At 38.5% G+C, this 19,718-nt stretch overlaps 1 protein-coding gene across 1 annotated transcript in view; it reads left to right on the forward strand.

The window, feature by feature from the left end:
- The window catches only part of Aldh (Aldehyde dehydrogenase), an 81,704-nt gene that overhangs the window by 14,653 nt on the left and 47,333 nt on the right, over window positions 1–19,718 (forward strand). The window contains exons 3-6 of the mRNA XM_067137211.2: window positions 253–393; window positions 3,078–3,324; window positions 8,334–8,518; window positions 18,730–18,879. Of these exons, the coding sequence (XP_066993312.2) occupies window positions 253–393; window positions 3,078–3,324; window positions 8,334–8,518; window positions 18,730–18,879 (723 nt within the window). The remainder of the gene's footprint in view (window positions 1–252; window positions 394–3,077; window positions 3,325–8,333; window positions 8,519–18,729; window positions 18,880–19,718) is intronic.

A 19,718-nucleotide genomic window follows, 5' to 3' on the forward strand; every position in this document is an offset into this window, starting at 1 on the left:
TAGTTAAAGGAGTATTTAGTTATCACATGTCAAAATAATGAATCCTGTTTCCTATGCATAGCCTAATTAAATTAAAACTGTTAAAAGTTTAAATCAGTTTTGATATGCGTCCCTTCCGAAGTCATAGCTGAGAGCTGTGCAAACAGCATACAGAGTGCATACACTGCTCCTTTACCTGCATAAGCTGGAGCGATGCTTAATGAGCTGAATTGTGCCCACCTTTGCTAAAGAGTAATGTGTGTTTTGTTACAGAATGATATTAACCTTGCTGTCAAGGCTGCTGGTGATGCATTCAAATTAGGCAGCCCATGGCGGCGAATGGATGCTTCAGAGAGAGGCGTACTGCTCAACAGACTGGCTGATTTGCTGGAGAGAGATGCTGTGTATCTTGCAGTAAGTACTAAGCTAGAATGTTGAAAGTGGTCATTTGATCCCACATTAATCAATGTATGTTACTCAGCTTTGAAGCTGATGTGATTTAAAAGCTAAAATATCATCATAGGTAACAGGTAAAGGGAAAATAGGTATGCGACTGCTTCTAAGGGGCAGTTATCAACCTGACATGTAATGCTAACCGTTGTCACCCTGATTAAGTATCTTTAGTGGATGCATCCATTTTTCCTTTAACTTCTACAATATTAGAGGTTTTAAATTATACAGTGTTATAGCATATTTTCATTCATATTGCATTGAATATATAGATGTCAGAAAATTATGAAGGATCTCTGTATGATATAGGTGTTGATTCCCATAGGGAACCTGAAATTAGACCCCCTTGGCTTTTCAAGATGAAGAGAATGAAAAAAATAAATCTTGCATACAAGACCCCCTAATGTAATTTTCAGAGAAGAACAACGATTCCGCTTAGAAGCAGGTACAAGCCTTACTGCAGCTCTAATGACGTCACACAAATAGGTGAATAGTTTCATGTCCGACTCGCACATTGCAAGCACGCTTCAGTCATGTACTCTATATATGTGTGTTTTGTAGTTAAGAATGTCCACCAGCGTAAGGGTTAGCACAATTAGCTGCTGTTCTTGGGAATCTGAGTTCGATTCCCGATACTGTATTGCCAGAGATTTACGAATGGCAGGAAGCTTGATATGCAGTAAAAATGGTACATGCAACTCCCATCCACTGGGGCCTGCTTAAAAAGAGCTGCACCACCTCGGGATAAGGAAACGAGTTTACTTTAGTCACAAAATATTCACGGTTGTTGCTATTAATATAGCGGACGAGATTTTTAACAAAGTGATCGTTGAATATCTCGTACCAGTAACTTGGGCCAATATAGGGGTTTTTTTGGAGAGAAGTAAATTTAAAACGTGATAAAAACAATCCAATTATAACGATTGTTTTACTTGCCAATGTACCTCACAAATATTAATAATTTTACGTCCCAACTTAACAATTTTTGGAGATGCCAAACAGAACATACTATGCATTAATTAAAAAAATGCAGACAACAATCGTACAAAATTAAATATTATGATAACAAAGCGCACTGCCGCCACACCTGTAGATATCCATAAATGCAGCAAACTTTCCTGTTCCCATCGTGGAACTTCTGGCACTATGCAGGTGCTTGATAGCATACCTAACCTAAACAGTGCAGTCTCTCTTATTTCATTTACAGCTGTTTCGGTAAATCCTGATGCGATAAATATGGAGAACAAGCATGAAATATACTTTAAAATAAGGGTTTGGCTTTCAACAACAGCAGTTATCCAAAGAACGCTTCCAGTGACTATGTATTACATTCAGAAGAACAACTCATAACATACACTAGTTATCAGCTGGTTGTTTGGCACACTTTCTACCAAAGCACGGCTTTGTTCGGAGGGAGGGGCTTCTGCTCCACATACACCAACTGGAAATATCAGAGACCATCTCCAGAAATCATTTCAGAATAGATTCTCACTGTACATTCATAATTTTGTTAAAGAATAGTGTAGAATGTTTACATATCGTCCCCACTCTGGCAAACTAGTGAAAGTGACAAACTAGGGAATCTGTAGTTCTCAAGTTTTGGTCTATATTTTATTATTTATATATTGTCTACCCTCTACAAAGTCTCACATCTGCAGCTCGCTCTGTGCGGCCAGTATCCAGTATTCGGGAGATAGTGGGTTCGAACCCCACTGTCGGCAGCCCTGAAGATGGTTTTCCGTGGTTTCCCATTTTCACCCCAGGAAAATGCTGGGCCTGTACCCTAATTAAGGCCACAGCCGCTTCCTTCCCATTCCTAGCGCTTTCCTGTCCCATCGTCGCCATAAGACCTATCTGTGTCGGTGCGATGTGAAGCAACTTGCAAAAAAAAATAAGGGTCTGCTGCTTGTAGTTAGCTGTCCTACCCACTATCTCTGTAGCACATGAATCCCTGTCCATTATTTAACCCCCGATAAGTCACATGCGTTTTTGTCATGCCATTGCTCCTATGTTAGATTTTTATTTTATTTTACAATTTGCTTTATGTTGCACCAACACAGATAGGTCCTGTGGCCACAATGGGACAGGAAAGGGCTAAGAGTGGGAAGGAAGCGACGATGGCCTTGATTTAAAGTACAGTCTCAACATTTGCCTGGTGTAAAAATTGAGAAACCACAGGAACCTATCTTGAGGGGCCGACAATTGGGTTCAAACCCATTATCTCCGTTCTCAAAAATATGTACTCCCCATGGAGATACAATTCCAGGTTAGCAATCCCTATATGCTAACACAGTAGGACCATGCAGTTGGTCTGCTACTGCTAAGCAGAGTCTTGGAGGGGTGAGCCAGTCCAACTGATGAGCCCACATGGCATGTCTGGGTGAAACTCTGCAACCGCACATGGCCTAACCTCCCAAAAGCTGGTTCAATTCCCGAGATTTTAAGATCTGCGGCCGTGAAAGCCATTTTTGAAACAAAGTTGACTATCCCATTCAGCAGTATAAATATATTTCGAATTCAAAATTGTGCATGTTAACAAATAGGGATTGCTAAGCTGCTTAAACGAATTCAAAAGCTGGTTCTTTTCCAGAGATTTCAACTTTGTTTGGTTATAATCCTAACTTTTTGTTTGGTGTTTATGTCTTCAGAGCTTGGAGACGTTGGACAATGGGAAGCCATACACTGTGTCATACAGCTTTGATGTACCAGCCAGTGCTAAAGTCTTACGCTACTGTGCAGGATGGGCTGACAAGAATCATGGAAAAACAATTCCATTGGATGGAGACTATTTCTGTTTTACTCGTCATGAGCCTGTTGGAATTTGTGGCCAAATAATTCCATGGAACTTCCCGTTGCTAATGGCATCATGGAAACTTGGTCCAGCTTTGGCCACAGGTAAGTTATAGTGATCTATTGAGAGGAAAATGGGATTATAGTATTTTATCCAACTTGACTTACATGGCAGATAACACTGGCCTAAAAAAAAAAATTTTTTTTTAAATTATCTCCGGCAAAAGGTTGAAGAGGTGAATTACCCTAATTTAGGTGTGCTGATTTGAAATATGTAAATCGTTTTTGTCTATCACGTACAGTTTTTTTTGCTATTTAAAATCCAAATTTGACATGATGTACTTTTGATAGAAAACACCATAATAGAGAATATATGTAATTTTGATGGGACATGATCAAATTGCAATGAATATATATATTTTTTAAAGTAACATGTTCATTGCTAGAATGTATGAATCTCACTACAAGAACACTATTGTTTGCTGCACTTTGATGTGAATGAATGCTGTATTGATTTGTGTTTGTGTTCCTCAGTAGTGTTATCTCGCACTAGACACCAACAGTAATCTGACATCATGGAGACGTCACATCGCCCCTGATACGTTCGTTCCGTTTCTTTTAGATCCTGATGGAACTGCTTGCCATGTTCCTCACTGAATGCTCCTAAATTTGCAGAAAATAATCCAGATGACTGTGCAGAAGATGTAATTTTAAGCTCATGCAGCAACCTGATTTCTAGAAGTTGTACAGCATGGTTTCCACAATCTGTTGGTAGTTGACATCTTTAACATTACCCAGGAATTAAACTCAATGGCTAAATGGTTAGCGTGCTGGCCTTTGGCCACGGGGGTCCTGAATTCGATTCCCGGCAGGGTCGTGAATTTTAACCATCATTGGTTCATTTCCCTGGCACGGGGGTTGGGTGTATGTGTTGTCTTCATCATCATTTCATCCTCATCACGATGCGCAGGTCGCCTACGGACGTCAAATCAAAAGACCTGCACCTGGCGAACCAAACCCGTCCTGGGATCTCCCGGCACTAAAAGCCATACGCCATTTCATTATTTACCAAGGAATTTCCCATGCCTGAAGCTTTGTTTCGTTCATCATCGTACTGAATGTCGGATTCTTCATAAGCTTCCGAAATTGGGGGCTGTCAAAAACACATTTCCTTAATTTTGGCATCCAACAGTCCTGGAAATTTCTGACAGAGGTACCAAAAACAGGAACTGCCTCTATCCAAACTTTTCATGTACTGCTTCTTAATTCCCAATTTAATATGTAAAGCGAGCAATAACACACTTTGAGGATCAATTAATGGACAATTTACAATGTATTTTTCTCCAGACACGAACTGTTTCCTCTTGGGCCATTCAGACACTAACCAGTGACGATCCCTGTCCCGAGAGTCCCACTCACACAGAAAACACGGGAACTTTGTATATCCTCCTTGCTGCCCTAATGTGATACCGCACACTTTTAAATCACAGCTCAGTAACCATCTGTATTCATTATAGTTCAGTTTCTGCAACACCATAGATAAATTGTGATAATTTTCATGAAGAGATGTTGAATGGGCAACTGGCACTGAAGCAAGTTTATTTCCATTGTGCAGAAGAACACCTTTGAGACTTCTTTTACTGTTATCAATAAATAGATACCAGTCCTTTGCTTGATAAATAGTTATAAGACTGCGAATCAAGCCAGGGATATCACAGCAAAACACAAGTTCGCCTTCATGAACAAAAACTGCCGGAATTCTTCCTCCCGGTTTCTGTAACAATATGAATTTGTCCCAGGAAGTAAAAAATTTCTCTCTTTTAATCTTGATCCTAAAAGTTCACTCTTTTCTTTAGTGAGACCTAGGTCATGTACTAAATCATTTAAGTCACGCTGATTAAAAAGACGTGGAGTTTTATCTTCAACATCTGGTACAAAGGTATCATCATCACCATCCTCCGCACTTGAAGGTGACGAAGACACACTCTCTGGTAACTGTATTGGTGGTTTTTGGAAAGGAATATCGGGTCCATGTGGTACGGAGGTTATGGCAGGTGGAAGGCAGGGATACACAATGTGCTTTTTGTTTTTCATATTGAACCCGGACACGTTACATACACAAAAATAACATTCGTCAAAATGATTCCTTTGTTCCCACCAAGCCATTGGGATTCCGAATGGCATTGACGGCAACAACCCATTGTACCATTGCTGCAGGTTTTCTACACATGTTTTACACACAATATAGGGTACGAAATTATTGTCCTGATCGCCTAACTTCATGTTAAAATATGCCGAGTACAGGCTTTTTATAAATGGTGTAATATTTCGCTTTTGGCCTTTAATTGTGTACTGGCCACATATATAACAGAAAGAGTTGGGATTGTTCACACATTTTCACCCCCGAACATCACTGCCACTTGCCATTTTAATACAAACTAACTCACTTATTCAGTTAATCGACTTCAAGTGCACGTTGTAACTTGAAGACAAAGGGGCGACACACATTCTCAGATTCTCCTCTCAGACTACAGAGAAACGCGATATTGGTGTTTTGACCTTGTCTGACATTGCACATGCGCGAACTGCAACTGTTCTAATTGAACTTCCGGAGTTTCTGTATGATTACCTACTCCCCTCCAAAACAGAGAACATACAATATTTTCTCTTAGATATGTCCATACCTGCATTCCATACAACCAATCCAAACCTCATTTACAACAACAAAGCTCCATTAGCATAAACATGAGATGGACTTGTGACAAATCTGTATGTGATAAGAAACAACTGGTATTATTTTTTTACATAAGGACACTAAATGTAACATACATCACATACAATTACTTTTGCCAGAAAATCTTTGCAGGCCGGTGTAATCAATAAATGTTCTTATTTAATAAAATAACTTATAGGTCTTATGGCGATGATGGGATAGGAAAGGCCTAGGAATGGGAAGGAAGCGGCCTTGGCCTTAATTACGGTACAGCCCCAGCATTTGCCTAGCGGGAAAATGGGAAACCACGGAAAACCGTCTTCAGGGCTGCCGACAGTGGGGTTCAAACCCACTATCTGCCACATGGAAGCTCACAGCTTCACGCCCCTAACCACACAGCCAACTCGCCCGGTCAGTTATGGACCATTATACAGTGTTAGCCTGATATAAATCTACCACAATTGTGGCAAGTATCCGCGCGTGGTAGGGTAGGCCTAATTTCACATTCACTGTGTTTGAAATAAATGAAAAATACTGTTAACTATATTCTTCTTTTAAAATTAAAAGTAGATGCATTATTATTAGGAGAGAAAGTTTCAAAATAAAAATAAATTGCATTCATTTGTTGTTACATTCCATTCATCACTGTCGTGAAGGTCTCTATAATTGCTGCCAATGTCACTGTCTGAGCTGCTTTTTGTATTAGTAACATCTGTAGGATCCTTTGTTTCCCATATGGCATCATCTTTCGATCCATCCAAGGCGCACAAAATTCCAGTTTTCTTGAAACTTTGTTCAACAGTTTTTAGTGTGATGAGTCCCCAGGCCCAAACTATCCACTTGCACACTGTTTCAATGGACTTTTTTTTAATTTTCCCAACTTTTGTCAGTGAGTGGTTTCCAGCTTCCATCCAGTTGACATAAAAACGCCTCATGTGGTCTTTGAACGGCTTGTTCACAGAGACTTTGGGTGGCTGAAGGATAGAAATTAATCCCCCAGAAATTATTGTGGCATGGGTGTTCTTTTGCTGCATCTTCTCTTTTACGCCATCAAGGTTATACTTTTAAATATAGCATACGGAGGGAGTTCCCTTCCATCAGTTATAATTGCCAGCATCGCCGTACAGTGCAATTTCTCAGCTCCTGTCATTTTAATTAGTACACTTGAGGCTCCTTTGGCATTAATAGTGGCACGTCTTGGCATACCTTTCAAAATAAACCGGAGTCTGATCCGTGTTTCCTATCTGTGATAGGAGAAACTGGTGTTTGTGCCACTGTCGAGACATGAACCAATGAAATTTTAACACTTTATCCATGTATTCATCCGGCAGTCGCTGACACCATCCATAAAGCCAGGTTGTTTCCTTGCGTGAAATGCACAGCCCAACCTCTGCTTGCTTTAAACTCATTTCCACTGATTCCAAAACTCTTTATGATTTCACGTGCCATAATTTGTAGCATTTCATGAGACACGCTGTTGCTGCTGTTCCTGGTTTCCTGTACCCACACCAATACCTTCTTATCCAATTCAGAATATTTACCCATTTGCAATCCGCAAAAAGCTCTAATATTCTCTTTTTGTGACCATTAGTTTTTCTTGTTGATTGCCAGTATCTGACAATGTTTGGTTGAACAGCGATTTCACAGGCGGCATCCCGCACACCATTCTTATTGGAAAACGTAAGAACATTTAGTTTAAAAGAAGCAGAATAACTTTTACGCTTACTGGTATCAACGTTACCACTCATAGTAGTACACAACTAATTCCAGTGATATCGTAGCTTTCCGTAACTACCAGTGGGTTACTGTAATTTGACTGAACGACCACTGCTTGGTAAAGTGTATTGACGAAGACAAGAATGAGAGGAATGGCTCAAGGTGACTGACTAGCTTGGAAAGCCATCTTGCGGCAGGGGTTTTAGAGTTATTTTTGTAACAGCAACTAGCCACAACCTTTCTCCCAGTTACGAAAGAATGCAGTTTCTTGTACTGTCGCCCACAAAGTAACCTACGATAACAGCAGTTCATACCGCACACTCCTGATATTTAATGCAAGAACGTCTGCAGAATACTGTATTAAAAATAGCAATAACCCGATCATTTCCCATTATACAATGCTTAGTAAAAAGAACTCTATAGTAAACATACATCGTTACCTATATTTTGGGTCTAATATGCAAGGCAATTTTCTTTTTTTGGTAACCAAATAATGGTGGAGGGTTTTATATGTGAGTAAATACGGTAGTCGCTGAACATATTTCAGTAATCTTGACTGAATAGCCTATAGTGGATCTCCCACTCAGCTTTAAAAGATTAGCTCTGAAGCTCAAAATCCTTGCTTGCATGTATGTCTGTTAGAATGCATAACTTGATAGGTGCTCTGATTGTATCATTTCTACAGGTAACGTAGTGGTTTTGAAGCCAGCAGAGCAGACTCCTCTGACAGCCCTATACGTTGCCCAGCTTGCGAAGGAAGCTGGGTTCCCTCCTGGGGTTGTGAATGTCGTTCCAGGGGATGGAAAGACAGGTGCAGCAATCGTTCGGCACATGGATGTGGACAAAGTAGCCTTCACTGGCTCCACTGAGGTAATGCATTTGCAGATCATCATGATCGTAATGAACAGCATTTTGAGAAAATGTCTGTAGTATGTAGGTGTAGAAAATGTTTTATTCTGCATATTGAACTTTTGGTCTGTAGGCTCATTATGCAGTGACAAGCAACTTTTATGGAATAATTCACTGTTATTCACTTCATACTTAAAAACCACATTTTGTAGGCTGTCTGTAGTAGAATTCTGAATAAATAGAGGCTTTTTAATCTACACATTAATTTACAAGCCAATTATGTTTGAGTGAATGTAGCACATCTACTTATGGTTTGGTTTTGTTCATGTCATCTTCTACTATCATCAGCCTGCTGTCATGCACTCCCCAGGGAGTAGCTCAGTTTGTTGCTGTCTGGAGACAGTTCTTCTCCACCGTCTTTCTATGTCATTAGCTCAGCGTAGCTGTGGTCTTGTGTTGCCTCCTCAACACTGTCTTGGTCCGTTGGCTTCCATCCTGTCTCGCAACATGTCCTGGTCATTTCCAGTTGAATGTGGCAATGCGCTGGATCATGTTGATCACACAAGTTCTTCTGTGGATTTTTTTTTTTTTTTGGTATTCTGTCTTGAAGTGAGATCCCAAGCATGCCCTTCTCCACTGGTGCATCAGTCGCGCATGCTTCATCGGCGGTGCTAGAGGTCACTTCCCTACCATACAGTGCTCCCCATACTCTGGGGTTCAGTCACTTGATGAGAGACGGCCGACACGACAAATGCTTATATTTGTGTATGGGAAGTGTCCCGTGGTTTGAATGACAAATGTCAACACTGGAAAAGTTATTTTTTGTCTGGGGGAAAAATATGAAAGATGTGTTAAAATGCCTCTGTGCATTCAAGAACAGGACCTGTTGGACAGTTTGGATGGTTTGTTGATGTTTCTCTTTCCTTTGTGGCTTTTGTCTCTTGTAATCAGTGTGTTTATTTGTTGTGCTTAATGATTTTTACAGGTATCATAACCAGTTGCATGGAGAACAGTAGCATAAATGTTGATAGCTATTTTACTCTTACTGTCACCTCAAATGAGCTATCGTATGACAGTAACATAAATCTGATTACGATAATTTGATTGCCACTGATTGCTCTCGCAGGAACATGACCTACTATTATATAGATATGGACTAAAAAAGCAAAAGGCTGTTGAGTATTGGAAAAGCTGCAGAGGCACCCGGTTGCCTTTTCGACTGTTAAGTATAAGGTCTATCATTTAAAAAGTAATATATATATATTATATATATATTTGTGGGCAGAGCAGGTAAAAAGTTAAGGGACCTGCTGCGACAAATTGAAGAGAACACCGTGTGCCTCAAAAACCCAGTTTGACGTTGCCCATCAAAATACAGTATTATTCCGCTTTTACATTCCTGTATTCAACATTATCATGTCTACAACTAAATGTTCTTACGTTTTCCAATAAGAATGGTGTGCGGGATGCCGCCTGTGAAATCGCTGTTCAACCAAACATTGTCAGATACTGGCAATCAACAAGAAAAACTAATGGTCACAAAAAGAGAATATTAGAGCTTTTTGCGGATTGCAAATGGGTAAATATTCTGAATTGGATAAGAAGGTATTGGTGTGGGTACAGGAAACCAGGAACAGCAGCAACAGCGTGTCTCATGAAATGCTACAAATTATGGCACGTGAAATCATAAAGAGTTTTGGAATCAGTGGAAATGAGTTTAAAGCAAGCAGAGGTTGGGCTGTGCATTTCACGCAAGGAAACAACCTGGCTTTATGGATGGTGTCAGCGACTGCCGGATGAATACATGGATAAAGTGTTAAAATTTCATTGGTTCATGTCTCGACAGTGGCACAAACACCAGTTTCTCCTATCACAGATAGGAAACACGGATCAGACTCCGGTTTATTTTGAAAGGTATGCCAAGACGTGCCACTATTAATGCCAAAGGAGCCTCAAGTGTACTAATTAAAAGCAGAGGAAGCATAACATCAAATGCTTCAGAATGCGGACCAAACTCCAGTAAAAGGAAATATGCATCATTTTCCAAATATGAAGAATTGGAAAAAATAGCAGAAGGTTAGTTTGAAATTTCAAGAGCCACAGGCACTCCAGGCATGTAAAGTGGCGAACATTCTTGGCATTGAAAATTTCAACTCGTCCAATGACTGGTTTGACCAGTTTAGGGAAAGGTATTACATAACATATAAAATTGTTTGTCGGGAATCAAATGCAGTTAGTGACGAAACTGTGGAAGAGTTGATCAGTGGAAGATTGCAGGAGGACCAACAAATACGAACCCAGGAATATTAATCTAGATGAAACTGGACTGTTTTTCAGTGTGTTCCCCTGCAAGACTTTGACAGTCAAAAGGGATAAATGCCTTGGTGGGAAACACAGCAAAATAGGGCTCATGGTGATGTTAGGAGCCAATGCTGATGGCTCTGAGAAGCTCCATCCCTTTGTGATAGAGAGATTTAAAAAGCCTCATTGCTTCAAGCATGTGCAGTCATTACCAACTGCCTATGACGGCTGCCAAAAAGCTTGCATGACCTCGATGCTTTTTCGACAGCAGTTGGCTCCCCTGGTTGCAAAAATGAGTGTGCAAAATAGGAAGATCCTCCTTTACAGAAACCGTTGTCCTGTACGTTCCTTAGGTGTTAAGGTGAGGAATGTTAACTTATAATTTCTGCCTGGTCTGTGCACAAGCAAGTTGCAGCCTATGGATTTAAGGGTTATATACTACTTTAAGTCACTGTTTCGGAAAAGTCTGGTGCAGTGAATTTTATTCCTTATGGATGTTGGAAAGGATCCATCATCATTTACAGTTTCAATCTTGGATGCGCTTCACTTCATTGCAAAGTCTTGGAAGGTTGTGAAGCAGATTACCATATCAAATTGTTTCTTGAAAGCAGGATTCTTGAAGAATCATCATGATTTTCAGCTGCCAGCTGAGAAAGTAGAAAAAGAAGGCCTACTTCCTTAAAAATGGAGAATGTTACAGTCCAACTGCACTACTGAAGACTTTCTTCTGGTGGTGCTATGATAACTGCAGAGGAAAGAAGTGTGGAGGAGTTGGTTGTGGAACAAACAGCAGCCGAGTCTCCCACCGGGGATGATGACGACGACGACGATGATGATGATGTTGATGAGTATAGTGAAGTGCTGAGGCAAGTGCAGCAGTGAACATTTTTTGTAGATATTTAATCTGTAGAGGTGGGGGGAGGGGAACCTAAAAAACAAATAGAGGACATTAGAAATAAAAATTGTAAACAGAGATTGATTCTGGACTATTTTGGTTAGGAAGCAGTGGTTGTGTAATGGTCCCACGAGCATCCTAATTAAAACATATTGGAAGAATATTGTATTATCCATTCCTTGAAGAAGCGATTTCCCAGATCAGCCGTCCAGAAATTTCAGTCCCATCAGTGCTAAATCCTTGATCAAGCATTTTTCAGGAAACAGTATCTCACAAAAAGATGGCTTGACATACCTATGGATATTGACATTAACGCCCTGTCATTGTGATAATTAGACCAAGTGCTGTACTGTAAAAGCAATTGGCGGTGAACTTGCATAAGGGACCATCACCATCTTAGTATTCCATTTGGCTGGTATTATTTAGGGTATCCTCAGAAATCATAAAGCAGATAGTGGCCACAACAATTGAAAGAAGACAGCGCATTTCGGCAGCTCTACTTTAAGATGGAAGAAATTTCGTCAAATGTTCGTACTTGTAAAACATCTACATTATGTTCAGGTTTAGATGTTTATTTTTTACTATTTTTGATTGTATTGCCGAAAAGATTTTCGGCACTTCCCTCAGGGCACTGTTTAGTCACTGAGCTTTCAGACAGGAATCGAAATTGCTCCTCCTTAACATGAATCTACTGTTCATAGTCAGTTTTTGGAAATCTTGTACCATGTAAATTAGGCCTACATCGGCTTTTAAAGGTTATGTTGAACTCAAGAATATGGTTTCGAATGTAAGTATCGATTCTCAAAAGTTCTTGAATGCATTATATTCAATTCTACCCATAACTTAACCACAATGAAATTGAAAAACTTCAGAAATTATGGTTATTCGTGACCTTGAGCTCAGCTAGAAAGCGTGCTCGCTGTACAAATCAGTACGAGTAGGAAATGATACAAACTTTTTAAATGTAACTTGTGCAAAATAAAACGACTGTAGTTTTTATAACGTTTTAACACAAAAACGTAAAATTCCCCGTCTTATATTAGGATCAAAACTGTAATAGGCAATCCCAAAACCTCCCATGACTTTATGTACATAAGGTGCAACATTTGCTCTGGTCTCGATAACATAATCGTATACGATAATATTAAAATACTAAACTTTTGTTAAAAAGGAGCAGTTTCAATTCCTGCCTGAAAGCCCAGTGACTATACAGTGCCCTGAGGGAAGTGCCATAAACCTTTTCGGCGATACAATAGAAAAAAGTAAAATAATAAACATCTAACGCTGAACATAATGTGGACTTTTTCAAAAACGAACATTTGACAAAACTCGTTCTGTCTTCAAGTAGAGCTGTCGAAATACGCTTTGTCTTCTTCTAATTGTTGTAGCCACTGTCTGCTTTATGATTTCTGAGTGTTCTCTAAATAGTATCACCCGAATGCAATGGTCCTTTGTGCAAGTTCACCACCGATCGCTTTTCCAGTACAGTACTTGCTCTAATGATTGTCATGACGAGACATTAATACCAAGATCTGTAACTATGCCATAGCCGTCCTTTTGTGAGATACAGTTTCTTGAAAAAACACTTAATCGAGGATTTAGCATTGATGGGACTGAAATTTCTAGATGGTTGATTCGGGAGGAACATCTACGCAATGTAGTTCAATCTAGAGAAACGCCCTGAGCTGGAAATGACAAGTGATGTCACGAACGTCGAACCTTTTACGGAGGAAGAAGTGGCAGAGGTCAGAAGAAGTATCCGGAACAACAAATCAAGTGGACCCGACTCTATATACGGTGAGCATATTAAAGAAATATAGCCTGAAATGAAAGATGAAATACTCAATCTCCTTAATGGATGCCTAGAGCAAAGCAATATTCCGGACAGTTGGAGGAAACCTATGGTCAAAATGTTATACAAAGGGAAAGGAGACACAGGGGATCCTAACTCATACAGAGGAATCACCCTGGAATGCACGATGTTCAAGTTACTGACTAAATTACTATGCAAGAGGCTTACAAACAGCCCTGAAATTACCTGAGGAACAATTTGGTTTCAGGAAAAATAGAAGCACAATCCAAGCCATTACCTGCCTACTCAACGACATACAGACTACCTTTTCAAATCCAGGATGAAAACTACATGCAATATTTATAGATTACATGAAAGCTTTCGATTCAATCAGTCGGAAATTAATAATAGAGAAACTACAGCAATTGGTTGGTAGAGAGAACTATCTATTGCGAATTATTCAAAGCATACTGCATGACAACAGCATAATCATCAGTGACGGCATACATATCTCACGACCAATTCATCAAACAAACGGGGTACTCCAAGGAGATCCACTGAGCCCTCTGCTCTTCATTGCAGCAACAGCTGACGTAGTTCAAGCAATATCATCAGAAAAGGTACGTCTATATATCTATGCAGATGATATGGTAATAGCATCAACAGACCAGGTAGAATTGCAGATTGCCTTCGATCAACTGGTGCAATGGACAAAGGAAAATGAGCTACAAATTAACGAAAAAAGACAGTGTCCATGAGCTTCAGAAAAGGGGGACCACAGGCCTCTTTCTTCTACCAAGAAAAGAAACTAACAGCAGTGTCACACTTCAAATATCTCTGCGTGACCTTACAAACACGTGGCATCATATTCAGAAAACACATAGAAGACAAAACAAATATGGCTATCAAGGCAATGAACGACATAAAACTCATCAATAGACTATCAATTGGAACGGCAATGAAATTATTCAAAATTAAAATCACTCCTATCATAACATATGGACTAGAATTAATTTGGATACACTTCACACAGAGAAATCTGAAACAGAATGAGAAAGTGAAAGCCACTTTTCTGAAAAAATTATTATGCCTTTCCAAATTCACACCCTCTTGGCTCGCATACGAGCTCACCAGGGAGCCTTTCTTCATTGAGGAACTACGACTGCAGCTACTTTTGCCAGCAACTCCTGCATATAAAGGCCTCATGGAAGTGCTTTGGAAAAAGAAAAATGAAAATATGGTCCGAGTTCTACGCTACAGACGCTATGGTTTACAGCAATTGGCAACAAGGGAACTATGAGCTGAGACATTTAGTGACACGCTACGCTGTTCATGGCTTCCACTTCAAGGTGTACATGACCAGCAAATATCATGATCCAGACGTCACCTGTGTTTGTGCTTTGTGCAACAGAAGCTGTGATCGATATCACGCAATGATATGCAGTGAAAGGAAGTGCAGTGAGGGACAGTGGCTATCCTAATAACTATTGTTAACTATTTTTTTTCCTGCACATTGTGCGCTTTTCCTCTTTATTATTAAATCATTTCTTTGAGGAGCGAATAATGCGGAATTTTTACAATGTGATTTAATTAGGATGCTCGCGGAACCACGTCATTTGAATGAATAATCCGAGAAAACGTAGTTTCCGGGAACGTATAACCGAGGTTCTACTGTAGTACTAGATAGTGAGAAAGTGTTAGATATTTTGACAATGTAAGTGAGGACCTGATTTTTTCCATACAGATGAAGTTTATGACAACTTCCTTCCCAAAAATATCATAATCTAGGGTGAGGGAATAAGTGATAGTGACTAAGAATTACAATCATCATGTTCATAGAGGCGAAAAAACTGTATTCGCAAAGTTTGTGGAAAATAATTATCCAGAACTCTTCTCTTAGTCTGAATACAAAAACAGACTGATGTAATTGTGACAGGACTGTGTTGATTTTTAGGAATTAAGCTGAGCAGCATATACACAAACATACCATAGAAGTATAAGAATACAGGTCTACTGATCCATTCATTCACACTGAAATATTTCCTCGGCTCATGCTCTGTGATCATTACAAATCTATTCTACAGTTTTTTCATTTCAATGATAACAGTTCCCTACCTCAAACTGACAAAATCACCTCAAAAGGGGAAACAAAGAACCATGTATCAGTACAAAGACTGTAACAACATCTGTGACCTCCACCGCATTTTGTGAAATACCATGTAAAAGAAAAAAATAATTTTTTTTTAAATTTATTAATCAAGAAGATTGTGTGATTTTTCACTTTTTTCATGTATCACAGCTATTTAAAAATATATAATGTATTATGTGCCTCTACATTCATTTATAATGGGGTTTGTTTATGAGCGTACAAAAACCTAAATTGTGGGGTATGCCAGTGCTTCAAAAACCCGATCCTTGAAGGGTTAAAGATTGTTATACGGTAAAACCTTGATGCATTGTTTTTCAAGGGGAGGGGGCGAAATGATAATATGCAGGAAAACAATAAATGTGTATAACATTAAAAAAATAGGGGAGAAGAAAAAAAAATTAAATATGGGTTCTGTATTTTGACATTCTTCTTCATGTAAACTTCATAGTATACATAGAGGCATCAAAATATTGCAACCACGATATACACACTGAAAATAAGAAGCCCGAATTTTTATGCAGTTTATTTTTGCTTTTATTTACATCTCATATTGGTAAAACAATTGAAAACTTTTAAAGTCAGTTCTCTGATTGCATATTAATGCTAAAAGTGGATATTATGGCAATAACCTGCATTTTCAGCTGATTATGAATTATTTCAAAGAAGCGTAATTTTTCATTATTTAGAATTGATAAAAGTAGACTCGTTGTGGACAGTAGAAGCTTTGGCGCCGGGAGGCTCATAGGCATGGTTATATAGTGTGGTAGCGCATGCATAACCTGCACACTGCACTCAAGCCTACATGATCCTTGCTCAAGCCTAACAACTCGGAATTGCTGTTATTTTCAATTCCAAGAAAAACTTTTGCGCATATTTTTCTCACAATGATCAGGGCGAGAAGATTGTGGCTGAGAAAAAATATTTTTTTGGCGATCGATAGAATAAAACAATAGTTCGAAGAACTTTAAATGTAGGAAAATGTAATATTAGTTTATTTGGAACATTTTTGGGACCAAATAAATTGAACGATGCAGACAGGAAAACAACAGTCTCGGGAAAGGTGCATCAAGGTTCTGCTGTAATATCACTACACAGGAAACAGTGTGACAACATCAAAGAAAGCCCATCAAGAAAGAGACATCATTTCAACAACAGAAATACAGTAGACGTCCATTATAGTGAGAATTCATAACGGCAAAATATTTACTCGCTATAGCAGATTGTCGTTATATCCGTTTTTTGTAAAAGTATGTAATGGCAATCCGTTTGTTCCAAACTTGCGTCTACTGCAACTTACTAGTAAGTTATTTTTCTAATTCCAAAACAACGTGAACGTGTATGTTCAATTTCATTCTGAAAAATTCGAGTAGTATCACTCCAGTGGCTTCTGTGACGAACTTTTCAGTTTTCTTATTCAAACAGAGTCACCTAACCTAACTTAACCTCACATATTTCAAGCACCAGTAGAGTAATGACAACTTTTTCACTATAAATTACTCTGGAAATAGCCTTTCCGAAATTTAACCAGATGCGAGAAAATACAGTGAAACCTCGTAGTGCGTTCCTCATTAAGATGATTTCTCATTTAGTACATTGTAAATTCGAAGTCCCAGTTCACGTCGTATTAAATTTATTTAAACATACCTCACTTACCACATCAAAAATGTTAATTATTACCGCTCAGTACGATCACATTTTTCCCAGCCCTGAAATTGTTCTTTGTCATTCCTTGTGAAAGGAACGTGATTTCCAAAATAGATTAGAGCTCTCGTCACAGAGGCAGGTCGGGGAAAGTTAAGTGAAAACAGAAAATGGCTTTGAATTCCGGAAATTTAGAGAGTAAATTGTTTGTATTTCGCATTCCATTCTGAATTCACAATTAGAATTAAGGAAGGTTCAACCTTTTCAATACAAAACGTGTTGTATAAGATGTTCACAACATCATATTTATTATATGAATAGAACCGGTTTCGACGCTTATTGCGTCTCATCATCAGCTACAAAAATCACAAATGGGCAAAGTACATATCATAAAAATTGCTGATTCAGCCATGCAAGAGTCATTTATGCAATTTTTATGATACGTACTTTGCCCATTTGTGATTTTTGTAGCTGATGATGACGCAATAAGCATCGAAACCGGTTCTAATAATATAATAAATAATATGTTGTGAACATCTTATACAACACGTTTTGTATTGAAAAGGTTGAACCTTCCTTAATTCTAATTGTGAATCTCAGTTCAATACGGGAAAATGAAGTTTTTAACTTATAATTCCATTCTGAAGTTAGAAGTTTATTCAGTATTGAGTGACACAGTGAAGGGTAGCAAATATTTTTTGTGTGGATAGACTACGTAAGGATTTTAAATTGTGACATACCAGATTGTTTTCTTTATTATTGGTTGTAAGTGAGCATATGTTTTCCGATTGAGTCATGGCTGAAGATAACCAAATGTATGTGGGGTCGAAACTAGTCCCAGTTATATAGGACACTATACAAGCTAATGGTATTGAATAGGTGGACCCTTCTCTACCCTTTGATAGTGATCAATTGTCAATACAGACCATAATGAAATTCATAACTTATGATAATCTATTAATTTGATCATATTACGGCTACCCATTTTATTTCAAGGCACAATAAATCACATGTTTGCAGAATGGTCCTTAGTATTTGGCGTGGAATAGTGCATAGAAGTTTTTCCATTGCCAGGTCCATGGATCAATTTACAGTGATGACACACAGGTAGCGGAGAGCCTTATCGACCATTTCATGTTATTTGTTGTTTATAAAACTAAATTACAAGGATCTTTAGGATATACGCATAATTTGGGTTACCTGTCTCCAAAAAATAAGAGGCTGGTGAACCATCCGGTATATATATTTAACCTGATTTATTACTTCATTCTACTTTTGACAATTTCAAGTTAATGATCTGTTCCTGAAAAGCTGCAGTTCTTTCGAAGTCAAATATATTTTTGTGGATGTATGAACATAGTTTAACTACTTGTATATGCAAGACTTATGTCATAAATGAGAACAGAGAAATGCTGACACATTTCACTCACTCAGTGTTGTTCCTTCCTTTGAAGGTGGGAAAGCTGATCCAGGAAGGAGCAGGTAAGAGTAACTTGAAAAGAGTCACTCTTGAGCTGGGTGGCAAGTCTCCGAACATAATCTTCTCCGATGCAGACCTGGACTATGCAGTAGAGCAGTCACACTTTGGCCTTTTCTTCAATATGGTAAGTTGTGTCTAATTATGCATCAGATAATTTAATCTTTTCACTTCATTTCAAGTTTCAGAACAACAGTTTTGATCTGTGTGGTTTTTTTTTTTTGTTTTTTTTGTTGTTTTTTTTCCACTGTTCACCACTTTTGTACCTGAGTAGCTAAGTCTACACCATTATTATAAGTCTGAGCAGCATCATTCTGAGATTCAGGTTCAAACCTGGGTACTGGCAAAAGCTATCATAGGTGACCTCCTCCTCTTCTTCCTCCTATATCCACACCTCACAAATGGGATAATAACAAATTTCAAGTGCTTGGGATCTAGTGTAATCTCTAGGCCTAAATAGCAGTTATACTCCACAGAAACATCCAATTCATGCTTCCAACAAATAGACAAAATGAATGACTAGAAAAAATGTGACATTCCCTGAACATCTGAACGACGACGATGATGTTGATGATATTTCATCTTTTTGTTTAGTGGTCTTGTGTAAATCTGCAATATATATATGTATATAAAATCTTGTGCAAGGTGTTCCGATTACAAATACATTCTTATTATTTTGCATTTTTTGCAGGATTTTTTCTTTCATTTTAAGAGCATTTTCTTTGATTATTCAGTCATATTTTAGAGAATTTTGTTTCTTTAGGGTATTTTGTCAGTTTTGTCATGTTACCATATTATTTTATGAAATTATATCTGAAAGTCTTTACCAGTAGTTTATACAAATATTGAAATAAAACAACATTTCAACATATTATTTTGCTAATACAGTAACTGGCGGAAATGTTTTTCGGCACTGAATGTTAGATGGCTGCATAAGTACAGGCCTACATCGCTTTCCAGGAAACA

Source organism: Anabrus simplex, chromosome 1, assembly GCF_040414725.1.
Source record: "Anabrus simplex isolate iqAnaSimp1 chromosome 1, ASM4041472v1, whole genome shotgun sequence".
NCBI classification, from domain to species: domain Eukaryota; kingdom Metazoa; phylum Arthropoda; class Insecta; order Orthoptera; family Tettigoniidae; genus Anabrus; species Anabrus simplex.